Genomic DNA, 27785 nt, shown 5'->3' on the forward strand with positions numbered 1-27785 from the left:
GAAAAAAACTAATACTGCTTCAGGCAGACAAATTTGTGAATGACTGTAACAATTAAGCAATTCAAATTCACAGAATAGATGATGATTCTTAGAATAGGTGTTTAAAATGTTCTCAAATACATTCTATGGCAGTTTTACCCTGCACACTTTATATAAAAGGGAAATTAGTTTATTGAGAAATAATAATATATCATTATTAACTCTTTTTCTTTTCATTCTACTTTAGAATGCCTATTATTAAACCAGACATAGCCAACTGGGAGCTCTCAATAAAATTGCATGATAAAGTTCATACTGTAGTAGCATCAAACAGTGGGTCAACGTTCTTGGTGAGTTTTCTTTCTTTATTTTCTTGGTAATCTTGATATTATCTAAAGCCATTTTTAACCTGTTCAGTGACTCTTATCTTTTGAATTTATAGCACCTCTATGTACTTGTTTCATCTTCTTTAGGAAGCTGAATGGAAATGGAAATTTTTTGTTCTCTTATGCTAATTAGGAGATACATTTCCAGATTTAGCCACATCCTAAACTCACTTTCTGATATTTGATTCATTTTTCTTTTATGCTATGAGAAGTATTACTTTCGCCTTTGTTACAGAGAAGAGCATTTTGAATTACAATTCCAAATGTATGATAGTGGTGGCAGGTAACCATCCTTTTAAAACAAATAATCTGAAGCCTCACGTAACATTATCTTTAGATCTCATGTTGCGAGATGCTCTTGAAGCTAAATTTACCTCTTTAATTGACATTCTTTTTGTTTTAAAGAACTTAAACCCCTTGGATATAGTGTCCAAGACAGAACTGCTATAGTTGGAATTCTAGTCTATAGTGAACAATATTACACTAAGATTTCAGTGTTTATACTGTAGTATGAGTGATATGTTTAAACCTGTGATTCAAGTGTGCCAAAAAATACCATTAAGAGTTGCTATTTTAAGTCGTATGCCTTCGTATTTTCAGCCTGAACTCAAGGAGGTTGCTATTAATATATAGTTAGTATAATGAATATTCTGTTTATCTACATTTCTCTTCTAATGGCTAAGTTGCATTGAAATGTCATTTTGTTTTGGGGAAACAAGTGAATTTTTATCAGAATATTGAAATAGGATGTGAACCTCAAAATAATATAATTTCACACAAATAAGACCTGGTGTGGCTTGAGAGGGGTGCGGCAGTTTCTTGATCTCAGTGAGAAAATATCACAAGTCGAAGATTCATGAGAATTCTTTTATTCCACAAATTATTGTTGCATGCCTACTGTGCGCCAGATCAGTTCCACGCTGTTGCCCTGGGGAAGTTGACGTTCTTGTATGGTGTCAGACTCACAAATCAATGATGTCAGTCCGTGAACTAAGGGTAATCGCCTTGGTTTTCTTTAAATGTTGTGACTCACTATATAAGCCAAAATTGCTAAAATGTTTTTTTTTTTTTTTTTTTTTTTTGAGACGGAGTCTTGCTCTGTCGCCCAGGCTGGAGTGCAGTGGCCGGATCTCAGCTCACTGCAAGCTCCGCCTCCCGGGTTTACGCCATTCTCCTGCCCCAGCCTCCCGAGTAGCTGGGACTACAGGCGCCCGCCACCTCGCCTGGCTAGTTTTTTGTATTTTTTAGTAGAGACGGGGTTTCACCATGTTAGCCAGGATGGTCTCGATCTCCTGACCTCGTGATCCGCCCATCTCGGCCTCCCAAAGTGCTGGGATTACAGGCTTGAGCCACCGCGCCCGGCAAAATTGCTAAAATGTTAGATACTGAAAGAGACTTCACTCAGCTCTCTTAAAATGAAAGCTATGATGGAGTTAAACAGCTGTCTCATGAGATCCTGTGTGACTCTCTACTTTCTACCTATTGACGTGGTCATTTCAGAAAAACAGCGTTGTAGGTGGACATTTAACCAGAGATCAGGTTGAGTAGCAAATTATAGGAAGTGAATAGTAAAGAGTATCAATATTACAATGTACCATTTTTTTTTTCCTGGGGGAAGATTACCTTTACAAAAATGTAGACTTTAGCATAATTTTCAGTTCTGTATTGAGTCACCACTGAAGCCTTACTGTAATCTGATATTCTGATACAATGTTCTTTTAAGTAGTGCCTTGCCTTAATAAAGAAAACTGTCTAGATTACTTTTTAGAGCTGTTACTTCTTTTCCTTTTCTTTTTTTTTTTTTTTTTTTTTTTTGTTTTTGAGATGGAGTCATGCTCTGTCACCCAGGCTGGAGTGCAGTGGCATGATCTCGGCTCACTGCAGCCGTGCCCAGGTTCAAGCGATTTCTCCTGCCTCAGCCTCCCGAGTAGCTGGGACTGCAGGCGCATGCCACCACACCCAACTAATTTTTGTAGTTTTAATAGAGATGGGGTTTCACCATGTTGGCCAGGCTTGTCTTGAACTCCTGAGCTCAAGTGATCCTCCCACCTCAGCCTCCTAAAGTGCTGTGATCACAGGAGAGCTGTTGCTTCTTTATGCTTGTTTTAGATTCCATGCTGAAAACTAGAGACCTCTGGCCTGACTGCATATGTGGTAGCTTTAATTTTTTTCTGTAGAATTATCTCCAGCTTCACTTTTTAGCTTATGAGGAAAACAGGTCTGTTGTTAAAACACATCAAAATCAGTACATTAAAAATTTCCCTGGAAAATATCTACTTTAGTATATAGTATCAGAAATGATTTCCTATATTTATTGGCTTAGCTACTGTCAGAGCATCAATAGCCCAATGAATAGCATATGCACATGATAGCATAGCCCTTTTTCCTAGGCATATTTGAATTGAGCTACTTTCATTTGACATCAGTATTATGAAAGGAGGCAGGTTGAACAGCGTGGTGTAAGTAAAGGCTCATTGGTAGAAAGATTTCAATAGTATGGCACTATTGTCTGCTTTTAGGGTCATAGACGGGAGAGCTGTGATTGTTAACTTAGTTTCCCAGATCACCCACTGTCACATCAAGAAAAAAATTAGCCTACAGGTGACAAGCTAGGTCTGGGTTAATGACTCTGGAGATAGTGCAGGCACTACTTAGCACAGTGAAGCTTTAGGTGCCCCACATTTCTAGAGTTCTTCTGTTTAATTTTTACAAGTTTAAATTATAAGATATTTCTAATAAGGAAGGTACAGCAAATGCTGCAGATTTTCCTTACGGATCTCCTATTTAAAAAGAAAAATGTATAGATTAAGCTAAGTCCTGTTTTTACATCATCCTGTTCTACTTTCTCCCAAGCAGTGGCAGCTAACCTGAAGGTGCTGTGTGTCCCTCCTGTACGTGTTGTTAAGAATTTTGGTACATATGTATATACCACAATAATGGTAAAAAGGAAAGTTGCAACAATATATGTACTTAATGGCACCGTTTATGTAAATTTTAGGCAAAACAGTTTCATTTACAATAGAATCAAAAAGACTAAAATACTTGGGAATATATTTAACCAAGGAGGCGAAAGGCTTGTACACTGAAAACTACAAAAGGTTGCTGAAAGAACTTAAAGAAGACACAAATATATGGAGGGATATCTTGTGTCAGGGACTAGAAGACTTAATATGGTTAAAATATCAGTACCTCTCAGCTACTTGGGAGGCTGAGACAGTAGGTTCACTTGAGCCCAGGAGTTTGTGCCCAGCCTGGGCAACACAGCGAGACTCCATCTCTGGGGAAAAAGAAAAACGAAAGAAGGAAATGTCAGTACTACCTGAAGTGATCTACAGATACAATGCCATCCCTATCAAAATCCCCAAATACATTTTGTTGCAGACATAGATAAATTTATTCTAAAATTCATGCAGTTTCAAGGGGGTCCCAAATAGTCAAAACAACCCTGAAATAGAAGGAGAAAGTTGAAAGCCTTATACCTCCTCATCTCAAAACTTATTACAAAACCACAGTTTTCAAAACAGTGTGGTACTGCACATATATAGACATATATACAGACCAATGGACTAGGATAGAGAGCCCATAAATAAACCCTTGTATGTCATTTGACCAGAGTTTCTAAAATATTCAGTGGAGAAAAGACAGCATTTTCAACATGAATGAATTTGGGCCCTTTTCTTACGCTATATACAAAACTAACTCAAAATGGATCAAAGACCTAAATGTAAGAGCTAATGCTGTAAAATTCTTAGAAGAAAACACAGGGGAAGGCTGGGCACAGTGGCTCACGCCTGTAATCTCAGCACTTTGGGAGGCCAAGGCGGGTGGATCACTTGAGCTCAGGAGTTCAAGACCAGCCTGAGCAACATGGTGAAACCCCATCTCTACTAAAAATACAAACATTAGCTGGGCTTGGTGGTGTGGCACACACCTGTAATCCCAGCTACTCAGGATGCTGAAGCAGGAGAATCTCTTGAACTCAGCAGGCAGAGGTTGTAGTAAGCTGAGATGGCACCACTGCACTCCATTCTAGGCGACAGAGTGAGACCCTGTCTCAAAAAAAAAAAAAAAAACAAAAAAAAAAACGGAAGAAAACATAGGGGAAAAGCTTCATGGTATTGGATTTGACAATAGTTTCTTAGACATGACACCAAAAGCACAGGCAACAAAAGGTAAATTGGACTACGTGAGAGTTAAACACTTCTGTACATGAAAGGAGAATATCTTCCCAGAATTTTCATCCCTCCTTTAAAATTTTTCATTATAAATACTATATAAATGTTTCATGCAAATATTTTCTCCCATTCTGTGGGTTGCCTTCTTACTCTGTTTTTTCCAAAGTAACCACTCTGTCAGATTACAGACAATCAACAGAGTGAGAAGGCAACCCACAGAATGGGAGAAAATATTTACAAGTCACATAGCTGCTAAGAGGTGGTTGTTGTTGTTGTTTTGAGGCAGAGTCTCGCTCTGTCGCCCAGGCTGGAGTGCAGTGGCACAATCTTGGCTCACTGTAGCCTCTGCTTCCCAAGTTCAAGTGATTCTTCTGCCTCAGCCTCCCGAGTAGCTGGGATTACAGGCACATGCCACCACACTCGGCTAATTTTTTTTGTATTTTTAGTAGAGATGGTGTTTCACCATATTGGTTTCGGCCAGGCTGGTCTCGAACTCCTGACCTCAGGTGATCTGCCCACTTCAGCCTCCCGAAGTGCTGGGATTATGGGTGTGAGTCACCATGCCCACCCCTGATAAGAGTTTAATATCTGGAATATATAAAGAATTTTTTCAACTCAATCGCAAAAAACACAATTAAAAATGGGCAAAGGACTTTCATAGACACTTCTCCAAAGAAGATATACGCATGGCCAATAAGCACATGACAAGATGCTCAATATCACTAATCATTAGAGAAATCCAAATCAGACCTACTACCTCCCACCCATTAGAATGGCTACTATCAAATAAACAGAAAATAAGTACTGGTGAGGATGTGGAGAAGCTGGAACCCTTGTGCACAGTTGGTAGGAATATAAACTGATGTGGTTACTTTGGAAAAAACAGTATGATGGTTCCTCAAAAACTTAAAAGTAGAATTATATACTAACCTTAGAAAGTTGGAAATTCTGACATGTGCTATATAACACACATGAATCTTAAGGACATTATGCTAGGTTAAATAAGCCAGGCACAAAAGGACAAATACTGTACAATTCCACTTATATGAGGTACCTGGAGTAGTCAGACTGATAGAGACAGAAACTAGAATGGTGGTTGCCAGGGACTGAGAGGAAGGGGAATGAGGAGTTATTGTTTAAAGAATACGAAGTTTCACTTTTTAATATGAAAGGTTTTCTGGAGGTAGATGGTGGTGATGGTAGGAGGAAAATGCAAATGTATTTAATACCACTGAACTGTACACTTAAAAATGGGGAGGATGGTAAATTTTATATGTATTTTACCACAAGTAAAACATATACGAAACAATTCAAATCAGGGTTGTGGCTGGGTGCAGTGGCTCACGCCTGTAATCCCAGCACTTTGGGATGCTGAGGTGGATGGATCACCTGAGGTCAAGAGTTCGAGACTAGCCTGGCCAACATAGTGAAACCCCATCTCTACTAAAAATACAAAAATTAGCCAAGTGTATTAGTGCGCGCCTGTAATCCCAACGACTTGGGAGGCTGAGGCAGCAGAATCACTTGAACACAGGAAGTGGAGGTTGCAGTGAACTGAGATTGCGTAGTGTGAGTGACAGAATAAGACTGTCTCTCAAAAAATAAAAATAAAATAAAATATGAGGGATGAAAATTCTGGGAAATGAATGCATGGTAGAAATAAAAGTTAAGTGAAGTATTAATAGTAGGAGAGGTGAAGTATTTTATGTGCTTTAGGTCTTATTCTGATTTCTGAATACAGCTGTCTGAATAATGACAGAATTAATTAAAAAGTATAAAACCTGCTAGACACAAAGTGGAAATATTATTCAGCTTATCGTGGTGATAAACCCAAAAGTACCAAATAAACTGATTTTTATTTGTAATTATTTCATGGTTCTCTTCTGGATTCCCAGTATGTTTTCCATTTCTCTCTTGCTCAGTATAACACAAAACTGGTCAAGATAGTTTTTGGCCAGGTACAGTGGTGCGCACCTGTAGTCCATCCGCTCAGGAGAAAAGAAGTTTATGATGAATGAAAATATTTAACACAGTTAATATCTTAAAGATGGTGAAAAACTAAATTCATGTTGAGTATGATTCACCTGAAAGAATGAATTGAAAGAGGAGTGTCAGAGTAGTCCTGATATGTAAGAAAATTAGTTAGAAATTTGGCCTTCCTAGTGATGGAAAAATGAGCACTATGCATGCACTTTTTGAAAAGTTTTGCCTGATGTTTCATGTTTACTACTAATAAACTAGAAAGCAATTATATATGATCCTATATATTGAATTGTTACAGTGGGCCAATGGTAGAAATTTTTGTAAGGACCTAAGGGTTTTTTGTGTCTCTGTCTCCTTCAGTTCTGCTCTGATCTTAGTTATTTCTTGTGTTCTGCTAGCTTTTGAATTTGTTTGCTCTTGCTTCTCTAGTTCTTTTAATTGTGATGTTAGGGTGTCGATTTTAGATCTTTCCCGCTTTCTCCTGTGGGCATTTAGTGCTATAAATTTCCCTCTAAACACTGCTTTAGCTGTATCACAGAGATTCTGGTACATTGTGTCTTTGTTCCCATTGGTTTCAAAGAACTTGTTTATTTGTGCCATAATTTTGTTAATTACCCAGTAGTCATTCAGGAGCAGGTTATTCAGTTTCCATGTAGTTGTGCGGTTTTCTTAATCCTGGGTTCTAATTTGATTGCACTGTGGTCTGAGAGACTGTTATGATTTCCGTTCTTTTACATTTGCTAAGGAGTGTTTTACTTCCAATTATGTGGTCAATTTTGGAATAAGTGCGATGTGGTACTGAGAAGAATGTATATTCTGTTGATTTGGCATGTAGAGTTCTGTACATGTCTGTTAGGTCTGCTTGGTCCAGAGCTGAGTTCAAGTCCTGAATATCCTTGTTAATTTTCTGTCTCATTGATCTGTGTAATATTGACAATGGGTTGTTAAAATCTCCCACTATTATTGTATGGGTGTCTCTTTGTAGGTCTCTAAGAACTTTCTTTATGAATCTGTGTGCTCCTGTATTGGGTGCATATATATTTAGGATAGTTAGCTCTTCTTGTGGCATTAATCCCTTTACCATTATGTAATGCCCTTCTTTGTCTTTTTTGATCTTTGTTTGTTTAAAGTCTGTTTTATCAGAGACTAGGATTGCAACCCGTGCTTTTTTTTTGCTTTCCATTTGCTTGGTAAATATTCCTCCATCCCTTTATTTTGAGTCTATGTGTGTCTTTGCACGTGAGATGGGTCTCCTGAATACAGCACACCGTTGGCTCTTGACTCTATCCAATTTGCCAGCCTGTGTCTTTTACTTGGGGCATTTAGCCCATTTACATTTAAAGTTAATATTGTTATGTGTGAATTTGATCCTGTCATTATGATGCTAGCTGGTTATTTTGCCCATTAATTGATGCACTTTCTTCAAAGTGTTGATGGTCTTTACAATTTGATTATGTTTTTGCAGTGGCTGGTACTGGTTTTTCCTTTCCATATTTAGTGCTTCCTTCAGGAACTCTTGTAATGCAGGCCTGGTGGTGACAAAATCTCTTAGCATTTGCTTGTCTGTAAAGGATTTTATTTCTCCTTCACTTATGAAGATTAGTTTGGCTGGATATGATATTCTGGGTTGAAAATACTTTAAGAATTTTGAATATTGGCCCCCACTCTCTTCTGGCTTGTAGGGTTTCTGCAGAGAGATCTGATGGGCTTCCCTTTGTGAGTAACCCGACCTTTCTCTCTGGCTGTCCTTAACATTTTTTCCTTCATTTCAACCTTGGTGAATCTGACGATTATGTGTCTTGGGGTTGCTCTTCTCGAGGAGTATCTTTGTGGTGTTCTCTGTATTTCCTGAATTTGAATGTTGACCTGTCTTGCTAGTTTGGGGAAGTTCTCCTGGATAATATCCTGAAGACTGTTTTTCAACTTGGTTCCATTCTCCCCGTCACTTTCAGGTACACCAATCAAACATAGATTTGGTCTTTTCACATAGTCCCATATTTCTTGGAAGCTTTGTTTGTTCCTTTTCATTTTTTTCTCTAATCTTATCTTTACTCTTTATTTCATTAAGTTGATCTTCAGTCTCTGATATCCTTTCTTCCACTTGATTGATTTGACTATTGATACTTGTGTATGCTTCACGAAATTCTCCTGCTGTGTTTTTCAGCTCCATCTGGTCATTTATGTTCTTTTCTAAACTGATTATTCTAGTTAGCAATTCCTCTAACCTTTTTTCAAGGTTCTTAGCTTCCTTGCGTTGTGTTAGAACATGCTCCTTTATCTTGGAGGAGTTTATTATTACACACTTTCTGAAACCTACTTCTGTCAATTTGTCAAACTCATTCTCCGTCAGTTTTGTTCCTTTGCTGGCAAAGAGTTGTGATCTCTTGGAGGAGAAGAGGCCTTCTGGTTTTTGGAATTTTTAGCCTTTTTGCACTGGTTTTTCCTCATCTTTGTGGATTTATCTACCTTTTGTCTTTGATGTTGGTGATCTTCGGATGCAGTTTTTGTGTGGGCATCCTTTTTGTTGATGTTGATGCTGTTCCTTTCTGTTAGTTACTTTTCCTTTTAACAGTCAGGCCCCTCTGCTGCAGGTCTGCTGGAGTTTGCTGGAGGTCCACTCCAGACCCTTTTTGCCTGGGTATCACTAGCAGAGGCTGCAGAACAGCAAAGATTGCTGCCTGTTCCTTCCTCTGAAAGCTTTGTCCCAGAGGAGCACCTGCCAGATGCCAGCTGGAGCTCTCCTGTGTGAGGTGTCTGTCGACCCCTGCTGGGAGGTGTCTATCAGTCAGGAGGCACGGGGATCAGGGACCTACTTGAGGAGGCAGTCTGTCCCTTAACAGAGCTGGAGCGCTGTGCTAGGACATCTGCTGCTCTCTTCAGAGCCAGAAGGCAGGAACACTTATGTCTGCTGAAGCTGCACCCACAGCCGCCCCTTCCCCTAGGTGCTCTGTCCCAGGGAGATAGGAATTTTATCTATAAGCCCCTGACTGTGACTGGGGCTGCTGCCTTTCTTTCAGAGATGCCCTGCTCAGAGAGGAGGAATCTAGAGAGGCAGTCTGGTGACAGCGGCTTTGCCAAGATGCCATGGCTTTGTTTATACTCTGAGGGAAAAACCACCTACTCAAGCCTCAGTAATGGTGGACGCCCCTTCCCCCCAGGTCGACTTCAGACTGCTGTGCTGGCAGTGAGAATTTCAAGCCAGTGGATCTTAGGTTGCTGGGCTCCATGGGGGTGGGATCCACTGAGCTAGACCACTTGGCTTCCTGGCTTCAGCCCCATTTCCAGGGGAGCAAACGGTTCTGTCTTGCTGGTGTTCCAGGCGCCACTGGGGTATGAAAAAAAACTCCTGCAGCTAGCTTGGTGTCTGCTCAAATGGCTGCCCAGTTTTGTGCTTAAAACCCAGGGCCCTGGTGGTGTAGTCATCCAAGGGAATCTCCTGGTCTGTTGGGTTGCGAAGACCATGGGAAAAGTATAATATCTGGACTGGAATGCACTGTCCCTCAAGGCACAGTCTCTCATGGCTTCCCTTGGCTAGGGGAGGGAGTTTCCCGACCCCTTGTGCTGCCTGGGTGAGGCAATGCCCAGCCCTGCTTCAGCTCACCCTTCATGGGCTGCACTCATTGTCTAACCAGTCCCAGTAAGATGAGCTGGGTACCTCAGTTGGAAATGCAGAAATCACCCACCTTCTGTGTTGATCTGGCTGGGAGCCGCAGACCAGAGCTGTTCCTGTTCGGCCGTCTTGCCAGCCACTCAATAAAAATGTCTTTTTACTGTTTTTGACTTAAAGCTGTTTTATGTGACAACAGTAAAGCTACTCCTGCTTGTTTTTGGTTTCCATTTGGATGGAACAATTTTTTCCATCCCTTTACACCCGGTCTATATGTGTCTTTAAGGGTAAAGTGTGTTTCTTGCAGACAGCATATAGTTGGGTCATGGTTTTTATTCAGTCAGCCAGCCTCCATCTTTTAAGTGGAGCATTTAATCTGTTTACATTCAGGGTTATTATTGATATATAAGGTTTTGTTCCTGTCATATCATTAATTGCTTTCTGATTGTTTTATGTGTTCTTTGTTCCCTCCTATTTTATAGTGTTTATCCTTGTGGTTGGTGTTTTCCTGCAGTGGCAACATTTGAGTCTTTTCTGTTCCTCATTTGTGTGTTTGCCTTACCAGTATGTTTTATACTTTCACGTGTTTTCATGATGGTATATGTTGTCGTTTTGCTTCCAGGTTTAGGACTCCCTTGAACATTTCTTATAGGGTGGATGTAGTGGTAATACATTCCACTGGTCAAATTCTGCATTTGCTTGTCTGGGAAAGACTTTACTTCTCCTTCATTAATGAAGGATAGTATTACTGGGTATAGTGCCATTGAGGGGCAGTTTTTTCTTTCAGCCATTTGAAAATATGATTCCATTCTCTCCTGGCGTGTGAGGTTTCTGCTAAGATGTCTGCTGTTAGTCTGATGGGACTTCCTTTATAGATGACTTGACACTTTTACAGTTTTTAAAACTCTGACTTTAGATAGTTTGACTGTAATGTATCATGGAAGAGATACTGTTTTGTATTGAATATGGTTGAGGATTTCTGGATCTTCTGTATCTGGATGTCTGTATTTCTCACTAGACTTGGGAATTTTCAGTTATTATTTCATTAAATAGAGTTTCAAGTCCTTTCATTATTTCTTTGCCTTTTGGGATACTGATAATCTTGATATTTGGTTACTTTATTGTATCCCACATACCATGAAAGCTTTCTTTATGTTTTAAAATTCCATAAAATTTTTTTTTGTCTGACTGCATTTTTTCAAAAGACCTCTCTTCATGCTTTGAGATTCTTTTTGTTGAACCTTTTGAATGCATTTTGCATTTCATCCAGTGAATTCTTCATTCCAGAATGTGTCTGATTCTTTTTTATGATATCTATCTTTTTGGTAAATTTCTCATTTATATCCTTAATTGTCTTTCTGATTTTTTTGTGTTGATTTTCAGATCACTCTTGTGTCTCACTATTTTTAGTATCAAAATTTTAAATTATTTTTCTGGAATGTTGTGAATTTCTTTTGGATGGGATCTGTTGCTGCAGAATTATTGTATTCCCTTGGAGGTATCATATTCCCTTGCTTTTTCCTGTTTCCTGTGTTCTTACATTGATATCTGAACATCTAGGGTAATGTCTGCTTCTTCCAATTTTAGAATTTGCTTTCATAGGGGAAGACTTTTTCTGGAAGATGTATCCATGTTGTTGGTTGGGTAGGGCCGTTTGGCTTTGATTCTGGGTGCATGTGGTAGTGTAGTCACTGTATGATTTCTTTGGCTGTAAACAGCATCAGTGGTATCTGTGATTTCCTTAGTGGCTTAGGGTACTGTTATTAGTGGAGGCCGTAATGAGGTTTTCTGGGGACAAGGATGCCACATGGGCCCATCTTTGGGCCCCGATGGTGGCAGTGGTGGGCTGAGTATGTCTGTCCTTGGGCCCTGGGGTGGCGTGTGCTGACACTGATGTTAGTGGGTCCAGGTGGGCAAATTTAACAGAAGAAGTACAGAACTTGTATTGTGAAACAAACCATTGAGAAAAGAAATTAAGAAAAATCCAAATAAATGGAAAGTTTCTTGTATTTGTGAATTTGTGAATTGAAAACCTTAAGATGGCACTACTTCCCTGTATCGGTCTGTTCTCACACTGCTAATGAAGACATATCCAAGACCAGGTAGTTTATAAATGAAAGAGCTTTAATGAACTCACAGTTCCATATGGCTGGAGAGGCCTCACAATCATGGCAGAAGATGAAGGAAGAGCAAAGGGACATCTTACATGGCAGCAGGCAAGAGAGAGCTCTTGCAGGGGAACTACCCTTTATAAAACCATTAGCCCTCCTGAGACTTATTCACTGTCACGGGAACCACACGGGAAAGACCCACCCCCATGATTCAATTTCCTCCCACTGGGTCCCTCCCACAACATGTGTGAATTATGGGAGCTACAATTCAAGATGCAATTTGGGTGGGGACACAGCCAAATCATATAATTCCCAAATTAGTCTACAGATGCAACACAATTCCTGCCAAAGTCTAAGCTGTATTTTTCTCAAAAATTGACAAGCTGATCCTAAAATTTGGAAAATATGGAAACTTAAGAGACCCAGAATAGTCAAAGTAATCTAAACACATACACACACACACACACACACACACACACACACACACACACCCCCCAAAACAAACAAACAAAAAACACTCCAGTCATGTTGGCTCAGACCTGTCATCCCAGCACTTTGGGAGGCCAAGGCAGGAGGATGACTTGACCCCAAGAGTTCAAGACCAGCCTGAGAAATATAGTGAGACCCCCATCTCTACAAAAAAGTTTTTTTAGCTGATGGTGGTAGCATGTGCCTCTAGTCCCAGCTACCTGGGAGGCTGAGGTTGGAGGATAGCTTGAGCCCAGGAGGCAGAGGTTACAGTGAGCTTTGATCATACCACTGCACTCCAGCCTGAGATACAGCGCGAGACTGTGTCTCAAAACCAACCAACCAAACAAACCCACAAAAAATCCAGAATTTATAACTCATATTTCCATCTTTCAGAACTTACTACAAACAGCCTTGTAATCAAATACAGTGTAGTACTTGCAAGATGATTGACATATAAATCAACAGAATAGAATTGAGAATCCAGAAATAAGCCCAAAAATGTATGGTCAGTTGATATTTGACAAAGGTGCCAAAATAATTCAATGGTGGAAAGAATAATCTTTTCAGCAAATGGTGTCGAAACACCTGGGTTCACATGTAAAGGAATGAAGTAGAACCCCTACCTCACATTGAGTTAGTATACAAAAATTAATCCAAAATGGATTGAAGACCTAAATATAAGAGGCAAAACATCTTTTTGACCTTGCATGTAGCAATGGTAAAAATAGATGAATTGTTCAACATCAAGATTAAAATGTTTGCTTCAAAGGACACTAACAGGAAATTGAACACAAACCACAGAATGGGAAAAAATATTTGCAAATGAAATTTTCAGTAAAGCACTTGTGTTTCAAATACATAAGGAACACTTACAACTTAGCAATAAAAACAACCCACTCTAAAAATAGGCAAAATATCAGAATAGACATTTCTTCAAAGAATATATGCAACTGCCAGTAATCTCATGTACAGATGTTCCACATCACAAGGCATGGAGGGATCCAGATGCAAATCAAAACCAGAGTGAGATTGTCCTTTGCATCCATTACATAGCTCTAATTTATTTATTTATTTTATTTATTTATTTTTTTTTTTTGAGACGGAGTCTCGCGGTGTGTCACCCAGGCTGGAGTGCATTGGCGCGATCTCGGCTCACTGCAAGCTCCGCCTCCCAGGTTCACGCCATTCTCCTGCCTCAGCCTCCGAGTAGCTGGGACTACAGGCGCCCGCCACCACGCCCGGCTAATTTTTTTTTTTGTATTTTTAGTAGAGACGGGGTTTCACCATGTTAGCCAGGATGGTCTCGATCTCCTGACCTCGTGATCCACCCGCCTCGGCCTCCCAAAGTGCTGGGATTACAGGCTTGAGCCACCGCGCCCGGCCACATAGCTCTAATTTAAAAAGTCAGGTAATAACAAGTGTTGGCAGGCCAGGTGTGGTGGCTCTCATATAATCCCAGCACTTTGGGAGGCTGAGGCGGGCGGATCACGAGATCAGGAGATCAAGACCATCCTGGCTAGCACAGTGAAACCCTGTCTCTACTAAAAAATACAAAAACAAAATTAGCCGGGCATGGTGGCAGGCACCTATAGTCCCAGTTACTTGGGAGGCTGAGGCAGGAGAATGGCGTGAACCCAGGAGACAGAGCTTGCAGTGAGCCAAGATTGTGCCACTGCATTCCAGCCTGGGTGACAGAGCGAGACTCCGTCTCAAAAACAAACAAACAAAAAACAAGTGTTGGCAAGGATGTGGAGAAATTGAAACCTTCAAATGCTTTGAGCCTGGGAGATTGAGGCTGCAGTGAGTACAGCTGCTTTGGAAAACAGTATGGCATTTCTTCAAATGGTTAAATATCTGGGTTATTCAAAACCTTGGCTCTCTTTTATCAGGAGTATTTAATTTTGAATATTTATATATTTATGTATATATTTATTACTATGGTGAATGTATCTTACTTTTCAAACAGTGTTGAAGCAAGATATTTCCCTGACTCCTTTGTGGGACCCCTTTGCGACGGGGTGCCTTGTTTAGTCAGCCTATAGCTCTTAACTCCTTGTGGGAGGGAGCACATGAGCGAACGAGGTGGGAACTGTAGTGCAGGGGCACTGGAACTAGCCAGCTTTTTGGCACCAGTGGGATCAAACTCCACTCATTTGGACCTGTTACATTCCATACCACGTAGGAGGGAGTGCACAGGTGAGTGGGTGCAGGAGCCAGAGCAAGTGCTTTTGGGCACCAGCAGGAGTGAACTCTTTGCAGGCCCCAGAGCAGCATCCAGGAGGGGTGCCTGTGACTCCCAAAGCCCCAGAAGGCATGTCACAGTGCTCTTTTAGCTCTGCTCTCCACGGGTGACTTAAGTGTTAACAGCTCAGTGGGCCTGCGGCTGCCCTCCACCAGTGTGGGCAAAGGGCCAGTGTAACGGCCTTTTGTATCCACACACCTGGCTCCTGAGCTCTTGTCTGGTGTCCAGGAAAAATGAGGTCACACGAGCTAATTGAAGGATGGTAAATGCAGGGATGATTTTATTGCTGATGAAAGTGGCTCTCAGTGGAAAGAGAGGGGAGTTGAAAAGGGGATGGAGGAGGGGTGGGTGATCTTCCCCTGAAGTCTGGCTGGATTCTTCTCCTGAGTTACACCATCAGGCTGTCCCTCTGAAGTCAAGTCACTTCTCTCCAACATTCAGCTGCTTCTCTCTGCTGGTTGAGTCTGGGGTCTTTATAGGCACAGGATGAGGCGGGGTGGGGTCATGGGTAGTTTAGGAAAAGGCAACATTTTAGCTGGAAAACAGGGAGAGAAGTTCTCACTTCAGGCCACAGTCTCAGGCTTTTCAGCTTGAGGGTGGAACTTCACCAGGGACCCACGCCTGTCTGCCTAGAATCTCTGCCTCCTGCCTCTATCATTGTATCAATATCAAACAATAGTTGTTGGCCTACATGTCAGTAATTTAAAGATGAATTAAATGGGTATATATGATAACATTCATCAGAGACCTTTAGAAACGTTCGTATTCTTTGGTCTATTATTTTTACTTCTAGGACATATTCCAAGCAAGCAATGAAAAATCGCTATTTCAACATACAATATTTTGTCGGGGAAAAAAATGAATTAAAGGCAGTTGGCCTTGGAAATATCCATGTAAACAATCTGTACTTATTGTGGTAAAGGGAAGGCAGATTTGGAAGTAATTAAAATAATGTAATAAATACATTAATAGAGGTGCCATCAACCAGTTAAATCTGTGAGAAAGAAAGGCACTCAACTGCCTGGGGAAAGGCAAGGATCTGGGGGAAGATGAAAGAAGTTCCTCTTGGGGGAGATGACTGATGAGTCACAGCTTAGAACATGTTTTTTACTGTATATAAGCCAGAACTTGCCTCAAAATTATTGTAGAAATAAATGAGGAAAAACATTAGAATGTGGTAGCATGGGGGAGAGCACCTCAGCCCCACAAGTAGCTGAGACTGCAGAGGCATGCTACCATGTCTGGCTAATTTTTATATTTTTTGTAGTGAGAGTTTTCGCCATGTTGCCTAGGCTGGTCTTGAACTCCTGGGTTCAAGCCATCTGCCCACCTCGTCCTCTCAAAGTGCTGGGATTGCAGGTATGAGTCACTGTGCCCAGCCTATGATTTCAAGTTTTATCCAAGCAATATTTTTTGAGAGCAATATAAGATTTGAGAATGGGTGCGGTGGCTCACGCCTGTAATCCCAGCACACAGAGAGGCTAAGGCAGGAGGATCACTTGAGCCCAGGAGGTCTAGACCAGCCCTGGCAACAAAAAAATGTTATATGATTAGCCGGTCGTGGTGGTACATGCCTGTAGTCTCAGCTACTAAGGAGGTCCAAGGGGGAAGATGCTTTGAGCCTGGGAGATTGAGGCTGCAGTGAGCCATGATTGCACCACTGCACTCCAGCCTGGGTGAGAGTGAAATCCTGGACCCTGTCTCGAAAAAAAAATAAAGATTTGAGATAGGTAAGCTTTTGTGTACAAGAGAGTTTGTGCTTTCATTTTGTTTTCTTTATAATGTTTGTTTTGGTTGATGCAAAATTGTTTCATCTTAGATGCCTGAGGTGGAGGGAGGGAATTGTTTTGTAGTATTCATATCATTGAAATTACCACCCTATATTTTTCTCCTCAACAAAAGAATATGGTGATGAACTAAGAATAAAAAATAATAACTACATATGGACGCATAATAGGAAATAATTATATACGCATTGTTTGACGTTTTCCTTCTCTGCGATAACTCACCCTTTCCCCTTTGTTCTACCACCATATGTTTTGTTCTGGATTTCTTGACTAAGAAAACATTCCACCATAGTTTCTTTTAATATTTAAAGAGCACTTTGAAATTTTGATTTTTTTTTTTTTTTTTTGAGACAGAGCTTATTCTGTTGCCCAGGCAGGAGTGCAGAGGCACAATCTTGGCTCACTACAACCTCCACCTCCCGGGTTCAAGTTATTCTCATGGCTCAGTCTCCCAAGTAGCTGGGATTACAGGCATGTGCTACCACGCCTGGTTAATTTTTGTAGTTTTAGTAGAGATGGGGTTTCACCCTGTTGGCCAGGCTGGTCTCGAACTCCTGACCTTAGGTGATCTGCCTGCTTCAGCCTCCCAAAGTTTTGGGATTACAGGCGTGAGCCACTGCACCTGGCCAAAAATTCAATTTTAAGTAAATCTGTTTAAATGTTTTTGTGTAACATTTTCATAAAAACGAAAAATTCGATGAACTTAGAATATAGCAGTAATCTTCTGCACAAAATAATAACTTTGTATTCTCAAATACTAATATAAAGAATCTGTAATGTATCTTCATTAACAATTTATACATACATTTTACATCATAATCTCTTTTACTTTTATTCTATTAATAGACCGTAATATTAAATCATGAAGTTACTGGAATTTTTATAGGAACATGATAAGAATCATGTGGTTCTTTTAAAGAATTAATTTTGGAACATCCTTTGTTCAAAAAATAAAATATTATTATATGTGTTCTTTTGATTCTGTTGTCAGTTTTTAGGATAGGCTTTTAATCTTGAACATGAAAAGGACATCAGTAAACAAGGTCAGTTAACTATTACATTTATACCTACTGTAGGCTTTTAGTTTAAAAATTACCTATGGCTTAAATACAGAGAAGGTAGACAGTAAAAGTAAACCTTTTTTTCCCTGAGCATTTTAAAGAGAATACTACAGTACCATTAGGGGTTTATAATAAAGGACTGTAATTCGATTTAGAAAACTGACTTACAGTACATGACAGATGATGGAAAACTGAGGTAAGTTTTTTGAAGTCATATTTTATATTTTTATATTTTTATTTTTCAATTTGTCTTTTGCCAGAATTAAATGTTATGATCATTAAACTACTTCTCTTCTTTGGTAATTTTTTCACTTAGTCTTTCTACCCCTCTACCTTTAAAAAGTGTGCTGAACAAAGCTGCAAAAGATATTCTATTTGAGGAAAATACGTATTTTCTGTCAATAGTTTTTTAAAATTAAAACATAATATTGCATAAACATGGAAATTCTTTTACATTGGCAAGAACTTTTTCCTTGATAAAATTATTTTTCCAATTGAAAAATTATTAGGATGATAAGTCAAGATAATGCTTTAAAATGTAAAAATCTTCTGCAAAGAATGTAAAACTGTCATAAATGAAGGCAAACAGGTAAGCCAAAAAACCAGAGAGAAAATTTGCAATTCATTTTAGTCACAAAATAAGGGATACCCTTCATATATACAGAGCTCTTACAAATCAATATGAAAATGAACAAAAGCCCTGGTAAAAAATATTCAGAGACAGTTTACAGCAAAGAAAATATGGCTCGTGCACATATGATAAAAAGTGCTAAAAGCCACACACAAATTCAAGTTAAAATTATGATGAGATACCATTTTCCATGTACAAAATGAAAAGTTTGTTAATTCTGTTTTGTTTTGATTGATTGATTTATTTTTTTGAGACCAGGTCTTGCTCTGTTGCCCAGGCTGGAGTGCAGTGGCATGATCATGGCTCACTGCAACCTCGACCTCCTAGACTCCAGTGATCCTCCCATCTCAGGCTCCTGAATAGCCTGAATAGCCAGCATGCCCAGCTCCTTTTTGTATTTTTTTTGTAGAGACAGGTTTTCACAATGTTGCCCAGGCTGGTCTCGAACTCCTGGGCTGAAACAATCCACCTGCCTTGGCCTCCCAAAGTGCTGCAATTCTAGGCGTGAGCCACTGCGCCTGGCCTCTCTTTTCATAAGATTGTAGAAGCGTAAGCTCTCAAACACTGGTGGGAGTATAAATTGATACAACTTCCATGGAGAGCAATTTGACAAAATGAATTTGTACTGTGTGTTATGTTCACATGTAGGAGATGTGCAAGAATAGTCATGTTAGTATTATTTGTTACAGCAGAAGACTGGAAAGAACTAGCAAAAGGTAGTGGAAAGGTAGCTTGCTCCAAAAGTTTTGCTTAGGGTTCCAGAGTTCGTAGTAATTTCATTTGTCCTAAAACATCAGGGGACTATTTTAGAGAATAGTATGTTTCTCCCTACTATTGGTTTAAGGAAGAATGTCCAAAAGTAACTTACTGTACCAGTGTAACATAGTATCAAACTGCCTGTCAGACTGGGATAGTTAAATAATTATGATACATTCATGACATTGAAATGCTGTGCAATGGCACATGTATACATATGTAACAAACCTGCATGTTGTGCACATGTACCCTAGAACTTAAAGTATATTAAAAAAAAAAAAAAGAAAAAAGAAATGCTGTGCAGCTGTTAAAAAGTTGAGAGTGTTTTCTATGTGCTGCTTTTTTTTTTTTCTTTAAAGACGGAATCTCACTCTGTAGCCCAGGCTGGGGTGCTGGGGTGCAGTGGCGCGATCTTGGCTCACTGCAAGCTCCGCCTCCCGGGTTCACGCCATTCTCCTGCCTCAGCCTCCTGAGTAGCTGGGACTACAGGCGACCGCCACCTCGCCCGGCTAATTTTCTGTATTTTTAGTGGAGACGTGGTTTCACTGTGTTAGCCAGTTTGGTCTGGATCTCCTGACCTCATGATCCACTAGCCTTGGCCTCCCATGGTGCTGGGATTACAGGCGTGAGCCACTGCGCCCAGCCCTATGTGCTGCTTTATCAAGTGACAGAAGCAAATGACATTCATTGGCATAAAAAAGAATGTGTGTGTTTGTGCTTGTGATATGCACAGAATATGTTTGGAAGGAACCACAGGAAACTGGGACCTGTGGTTGCCTTTGAGATAGGGAGCTGGAAGGCTGAGTGCGTAACAAGTGAGAAGGATACATCTCTTAGATCATATCTTTTTAGTATTTTTTGAATTTTGAACCCTACATGTGTATTACCTATTTTTTTAAAAGCAAATTTCAAAATTGTGCAGTGGAAGGGTCTGTAAGATGGAGGAATGTTGAAATAATGGAGCCTTAATTACCTTTCAAGAAACTTCTGCAGTGACTTGGCCATCCAGGGAAGCAATCAGACGAGCAGCTGGCTCATTAAATAGAGTGTGCTGGTCCCACAGGTGTAAGTACACAAAACGCAATCACTGAAATTATTTGGCTAGCACTTCCAACTTGGAGACAGTTGCTGGAGATCACTTAATAGGCTGTGGTTACAGGTTGATCTAATCTGAATGAAGAAATTGGAAAAAGCAAAGAAAGAGCAGTAATATAGGTCCGAGTAAGGAAGGTGAGTCAGAGCAGTTCCTCCACAGCCTCCTGTTTCCCCTTCTGTAGGTGTATGAACTACCCAGAGAGATGACTGTGAATATAGACGAGTTGGAGAGACGTGTGTTTCCTAATAGCAAAAGGCAGTGGAAAGGTAGCTCACTCCGAAAGTTTTGCTTAGGGTTCCAGAACTTGTAATTTCACTTGTCCTAAAACATCGTAAGGCTATTTTAGAGAACAGTATGTTTTTCCTTACCCTTGGTTTAAGCAAGAACATCCAAAAGTAACCTGCTGTACCAATGTGACTCCTCATCCCAAGCTGAAGAAGATCCTTTCAAGGCAAATTCATCCGAAGCAGCTTGACCTCTGATGGGAGGGGGTCGAGAAATCAAGTCTAAGGAGTAACCTTGCACAGCTTGATCTGTTGACTTTTTAAACGCAGCCTTGTTCAGTGGGTACAGCACTCTACTTTTGAACCATAGGACTAAATTTTCACAAAAACGTGAAGATCCTGCCCGTGTAATCTGGAAAATTGCTTGTCTAATTGGGTGCACAGCTGCACCTGTACCCTCTTGAATGACTCAGTCATGCTGTGCTCAGGGGCCAAGTAACTTGTTATGGTGCTAAGTGAAGAACAAAAATACATAAAATTCAGTTACTTTGGCAGTGACAAACACTGAATGGTATTGGTTGTTATATTACAGTTGGCAAATACTGTAATTAAGACTTCAAGTGATTTTTAGTATTAGCCCTGGATTCACTTTCTGAAGAATTTTATTTAGAATAAAATTTTCAGCGTTGATACCAGATATTCACCTTTCGTTCAGTTCGGTTTCATAAATCTTTATAAAATATTTATAGTAGTCAAGGAGCCTGTTACAGGTGCTGGCCAGTTTTCTGCAACAACAAAAAGTAAATTAAAGTTGGCCAGGTGCAGTGGCTCATGCCTATAAGCCCAGCACTTTAAGAGGCCGAGGCAGGAGGACTGCTTGAGCCCAGGAGTTGGTGACCAGCCTGGGCAACATAGTGAGACCCCGTCTCTACAAAAAATTAAAAAAAAAAATAGCCAGGCATGGTGGCACATGCCTGTGGTCCCAGCTACTCACAAGGCTAAAGTGGGAGGATCAAGTGAGCCTGGGAGGTCAAGGCTGCAGTGAGCTGTGATTGTGCCACTGCACTTTAGCCTGGGCAACAGAGTGAGACCCCATCTCAAAATAAAAAATGTAAAACTCACAAATTTAAAAAATAAAGTTTTAAGTCCAGGTGCGGTGGCTCATGCCTATAATCCCAGCTCTTTGGGAGGCCAAGGCAGGTGGATCACCTGAAGTCAGGAGTTGGAGACCAACCTGGCCAACATGGTGAAACCCTGTCTCTACTAAAAATACAAAAATTAGCCAGGTGTGGTGGGTGGGCATCTGTAGTCCCAGCTACTCGGGAGGCTGAGGCAGAGAATCACTTGAACCCGGGAGGTGGAGATTGCAGTGAGCCGAGATTGCAACATTGAACTCCAGCCTGGGTGACAAGAGTGAAACTCCGTCTCAAAAATAATAAAAATAATTAAAAAGTTTTAAAATTCACTTTGGTATGGTATTTTGACCCCTCAAACTTGTTTATAAATAGAATGAACAGTGGAGCCATCTGTTAAAATGCCTTGGCTGAGTGACTCAGCCAGTAGATGAATTTTGACATATTTATAGCACCATGCATTGATCATTTTAGTTGTAATATAACAGCTGTTTACTGAGTACCTTTTATGACATAGGTCCTGGAGAACCAGTGGTAATCTAAAGAGATGATAGATCTGACTCTTCACCATGTCATCTGTTGAGGGCGACAAGGACAAAGGCTGTGTCAGTACAGGAGGAAAACTGAGTGGTGACAGGGAGAGCAGGTGCTGTGGTGAGCATGTAGGGGAGGCCCCGAACTGAACACGGAGGTGGTTAGGGGAGGCTTAGGAAGGAAATACTGGCCGGGCTGAGACCTACAGAGGAGGTTTGGGGGAAGGTAGGGGAAGGAGTCAGAGTATGAAGGCTTGCATAAAAAGTAGATACAGCTATAAAAAAGAACGAGATCATGTCCTTTGCAGAGACATGGATGAAACTGGAAGTTATTATCCTTAGGAAACCAACTCAGGAACAGAAAACCAAATACCGCATGTTCACACTTACAAGTGGGATCTAAATAACAAGAACACATGAACACAAGGAAGGGAACAACACACTGGCGCCTACCAAAGGGTGGAGGGAGAGGATCAGGAAAAATAATGGGTACTAGGCTTCATACCTGGGTGATGAAATAATCTGTACAAGAAACCCTCGGGACATAGGTTTACTATGTAACAAACCTGCACATGTATCCCTGAATGTAACATAGAAGTTAAAGAAAAGAAACACACACACCAAAAAAAAGTAGAAAGAGAACTAAGAAAGTTATTTGTGTTTGAAGCAAGAGAGAAGTTGTGTGTGACTGCAGCACAGAAAGCTTGAAGTGTGGGACCTGGTGGCAGGCAGGGAGTGGGAGAGGAGTGGTGAGATGGGAGGGGTAGGCCCCAGGGGAAGCAGCTGGGACCCGGCCGTGTGGAAGTGCCAGCCCTGAACCTGGTCTGGATGTGTCTGGAGTCCAGTGGAGAGCCACAGAAGGCCTACCTGCAGGGAGACGGACAGAGTTGCCTGTTTGGGAGATCACTCTGCCTTAATGATGGAGAATAGGTTTGGAGAGACAAGACTGGAGGAAGAGGGCCTGCTAGAAGCAGTCATGCAGGTGAGTGCTGTGAGCCTCAGCTGCAAGTATTTTGGGGGAAAATGGATCAACGTGAAAGAGATTTAAGATGTACAATTAACCGTGCATTTATTAAGCAGTAATAATATTAGCTAATATATGTTGCATATTTAATATATGTCAAGCACTGTTCTAAGTGATCCACATGCAATATGTTATTTAACAACAATTGTAGTCAACATGTACAATCTACTTTCATTTCTATTCCAATCCTATAAGCATAAGTACTATTATTAGTCCTGTTTTTAAGTATAAGGAAATTGAAGCATAGAGAGGTTAAGTCTAGAGAAATAGGAAGACAATTTCAGACATAATTTTGAAGGGATCTATGAGATACACAAGTGGAGATGTTTCCTGGGTCTTTGCATATGAGGTTCTGTGGCCCAGGAGAGAGTTTGGGGGAGATTTGGTCTCCAGTAGTATAAATGGCAGTTGAACAAGGGGTTGAATTGAAGAGAAAGTAGAAAAGGGAAGAGGGCCAAGAAAGATGAAACCTTGAGGTACACTAAAGATTTAAAGGATGGGCAGAGGAAGAAGAATCAGCAAAGGATACTGAAGAGGAGCAATGAAAGAGACTGTGTCAAAAAACCCAAGAAGTTGTGTTGTTTCAGAATTTAAAGGAAGAGGCTGTTTTAAGAAGATGAGGTCAGTAATGCCAGTGAATATCAAGAAGTCATGAAAACAAAAAAACAACGAAGGCTGAGATTTATCCTTTGGATTTAGCGAAAATAACTGAGAACAATTTCAGTGATGTAATGGGGCCAGAAATGAAATTGTGGTGAGTTCAGACATTGAGATATGTGGACAAGTGGAGTGAATGACTCTTCTTCGAAAGGCATGGTGGTTGGAGTGGGCCATAGTGTTGAGGGGATTGACTTTTTAAAGGTGGAATAAATTCTTAAGTGCTGATAACAGGTGCCAGAGGAAGGGAATTTTTGATGCTTAAAGAATAAGGAGAAAAAGAAGAACTAGGAGAAGGGCCTCTGTTCTTTTCTTTTTTTTTTTTTTGGAGTCAGAGTCTCGCTCTGTTGCCCAGGCTGGAGTGCAGTGTCATGATCTTGGCTCACTGCAACCCCTGCCTCCCAAGTTCAAGTGATTCTCCTGCCTCAGCCTCCCGAGTAGCTGGGACTACAGGTGCACGCCACTAAGCCCAGCTAATTTTTGTATTTTTAGTAGAGACGGGGTTTCACCATGTTGGCCAGGATAGTCTCAATCTCTTGACCTTGTGAGCCATCACACCCAGCCTCTGTTCCATTTTTATATGAAAGGACAAAGGAGCGGGTGGAGATGAAGGGAAAGTTGGTGACTTATCCCCCCATGATGGCTGCTGTGGGGGAAGAGGTGAGGTGAGACTGGAAGGAGTTGATTATGGCATTAGAAATTGGAAGTACATGGAATGTTGTTGAGGTTGGGAGCAAGAATTGACTTAAACACAACTGAAGAGCTAGGCTAACCAAGCTTCCATTTGAAGTCGTGGAGCAGGAATTGATGGGGTATCAATCCATGTGGTCAGATCGCGCAAGGCAGCTCTACATGCCCAGGAGGGCAGGACACAGGGAAGCCAGGCAGAGAGGTACCAGTGAGGGAGGTGGAGATGGGCAGATCCTGAAGGGCCTTTAAACTATGGGTTTTGATTTTGTTATGAGGTTATTCATTATCTAGCCAGCTTTTTAAGGAGCGGTTTATGATTATGTTCTAGAGAATATGATTGATCAACAGGTGTTTCGAAAGTCTAAATTGTGTTCAAATTGGTATCTTGTGAGAATTAATAGAATATATGCTTTGATGACTTTTGTAAATAAATACATTAACATATTTTCAGTAAACTCATGTTTGATATGTAATCAAATTCTTTTAGTCATGAATTCGAATGAGAGGTTTTTTGGGTTATTGTCACTGTTTTGTTTTGTCTTCTGTGTTTTTATATTCGGAAGCAGAATCAGCTTTTGGTCTCTTAAGTGACCCCTTAGTCACTTGCTGTCATATCATGATGTTCATTTCCATCATTGTGCTTATCATGCACTTGACTTCTCGTGTTTACTTCTTTGTCCACTTATTTAGTTTCAGCCTCTTCACACTAAAATATGAGCTTTGTAAGAGCAAGGACCTAGTCTTGTTCACTGTCACACTTCTTGTACTTCTCAGGAAATATTCATTGGGGGTGGGGTAGAGTAGTTGGGGAAGGAAGGAAGAGAGAGGACAGTGAAGGGAGGAAAGTGTTCAAAAAACTGCTTCCCTAGTGGTCATGGAAAGTCTTTAATAAATTAGAATGTTGTCTCCAAAAAAATACAGGCAAATATGCATTGACAGTTGCCTTTCATACACCTTAGCAAACCAGTTAGTTACATAATAGGATATCAAAATTCAGTCAATGTGTTTGCCAGTTTAATTTGTTGTGATTAAAGAAAACAATGATTTTATTTATAAATTTAGCACCTAGAAAATGTGATTTCACGTTTTCTAAAAATATAAGCATTATTTTCTTAAAAAATAAGCATTTTTTATTCTTTTTAAAATGGAAGGGTCAACAAAATCTGCCTTATTCTTCAGCACAGTTTCTTCTCTGTCAGTAATGTAGCAGTGTGTTCATTTCCAGAAATGTATTCTCTTCTATAAAATTTTCTGTGACCTGTAAACTTTTGAATTGGAGTTAATTTACCAAACTGTCATGGAATGCCTGAAATTTCCTTGGGGCAGAGGAGGTAGCAGAGAGGTGGTAAGTGAGCATGTTTCCATTGTGTGAATAACAAGTAGGATTCCAAACAGAATCCATGTAGCGTTTTCATGAATTCACATTTGGAGAAAAAAGTCACAGACTTTCAAAACTTACAGGAATTTGGCTGTCCTAGGGCAACTCCTCACTTAACAGCAAGAGAACACAGGGGACGAGAAGGTTGAGTGACTCACCCAGGGAAGGTCGAGTGACTCACCCAAGGTTGCTTGGTAAGTAAAGAGAGAAGCCAGAAGCCTGGGGCCTCCTGATGGCTCCAGCTTCTCTCTTTACTAAGGTCTTCTGCCGTGGGAAGAAACTCTGAATGTTAGCAACCATCTGGATGGTGTTAGTTGTATGTCTCTCTATGTATGTTGAAAACAAAATGTTGAAGAATTGAATTTCTTCTGTTTATGGATTGTGTCACATTTAATAGTATTCTTTAAGAAAAAAACATGACTGCTCAATATGATTATATGAGCTCACCATAACCAATGACAGGCAGAAAATCCTGGAAGGACAGACAATAACACCACATTATGCTGTTGGGATAATAACCCAAATTCTGAATATAACTTTCTTCTACCACTTTAAAGGCCAAAAAATGGCTGTTAAATGTAGTATTTTTGTCAAACCAAGTTTTTAAAGTTTTAGCAGCTGCTTCTGCTGGCTTTTATTAACTACTGAAGAGTCTTTTTTTTATTTTATTTTATTTTTTGAGATGGAGTCTCGCTTTGTCACCCAGGCTGGATTGCAATGGCACGATCTCAGCTCACTGCAACCTCTGCCTCTTGAGTTCAAGCGATTCTCCTGCCTCAGCCTCCCGAGTAGCTGGGATTACAGGTGCCCGCCACCACACCCGGCTAATTTTTGTATTTTTAGTAGAGACGCGGTTTCACCATCTTGGTCAGGCTGGTCTCGAACTCTTGATCTCAAGATCTGTCCACCTCAGCCTCCCAAAGTGCTGGGATTACAGGCATGAGTCACCGCACCCCGCCTACTGAAGAGTCTTAATTGAACATCAAAATCCTGGTTTTGTTTATAAGGAAAAAAAGTTAATGGTGCAACCAGGACTAATTCTTTGATTAATTTTTTAACCACTGCTACTTAGCAAGTATATGAAACACATTAAAGACCGATGCATCTGTTTTGTTTTTGTTTTGAGATCAGGTAGAAGATCTACAAAACGAGTTGGAGGCTGGAAACAAATTTCAGATAGTGATAAGTAGAAATGTTCTGCCTTAACTCTGAATTTGTAGTCATGAAATAGTGCAAGCTCTTAACATTACTTTTATGGAGCTTTGTAGTCCATAAAAATAACATTGTTGTAGAGCCTCTATGTGCGTCAGCTGTGACTGAGTGTTTTGATGTCTTAGCAAAAGGCAGAGGAGTGCTTTCCTTTGAAATGTGTGAGGCGGTTTGAGATGCAGCTTCTCAGATGGATTTAATTAGTCCTTCATAGAACTGGATGTCCGTTTGTTGCAGCTGAATTCTCATTTCATTCACCCATAACTAGAAACACCTCGCTTCAAACGGGTTTCTTCAAAGAAAGAGGGGTTTAGGGTTCTATGTTGTACTGCTTTTTGATGTTGGTTTCCCTTTAACTGAGAAGACCTTATGTTTATACAACTGTTATTATTAAGAAAACACAGCTTTCTTCACCGAGGTTCCTTTTGTATCAGCTCTGGTTCTTGGTGGCAGTCAGAGGTCTGTGGAATAGATCTCTGTCAGACTATCACAGCAGCTGTGTGTTTGCAGAGTTTGCTTACGAGAGGCATGAACTGAAAATAGGCATAAACTTGAGTAATTCCCTAAACCCAGAAGTAGAAGATAAAAACCAGTAACTGAATCTGGTAACAGGGTAGTTGTTTGTTTCACAAGCTTATATTAACCACAAAAA

General features: G+C 40.4%; 1 protein-coding gene across 5 annotated transcripts in view; it reads left to right on the forward strand.

The window, feature by feature from the left end:
• PCCA (propionyl-CoA carboxylase subunit alpha) overlaps positions 1–27785 on the forward strand; it is a 432199-nt gene that overhangs the window by 268152 nt on the left and 136262 nt on the right. For all 5 annotated transcript variants that reach the window (XM_031655643.1, XM_031655642.1, XM_031655639.1 and 2 more), the window contains one exon: positions 227–329. In XM_031655643.1, the coding sequence (XP_031511503.1) occupies positions 227–329 (103 nt within the window). The remainder of the gene's footprint in view (positions 1–226; positions 330–27785) is intronic.

Source organism: Papio anubis, chromosome 15, assembly GCF_008728515.1.
Source record: "Papio anubis isolate 15944 chromosome 15, Panubis1.0, whole genome shotgun sequence".
NCBI lineage: Eukaryota > Metazoa > Chordata > Mammalia > Primates > Cercopithecidae > Papio > Papio anubis.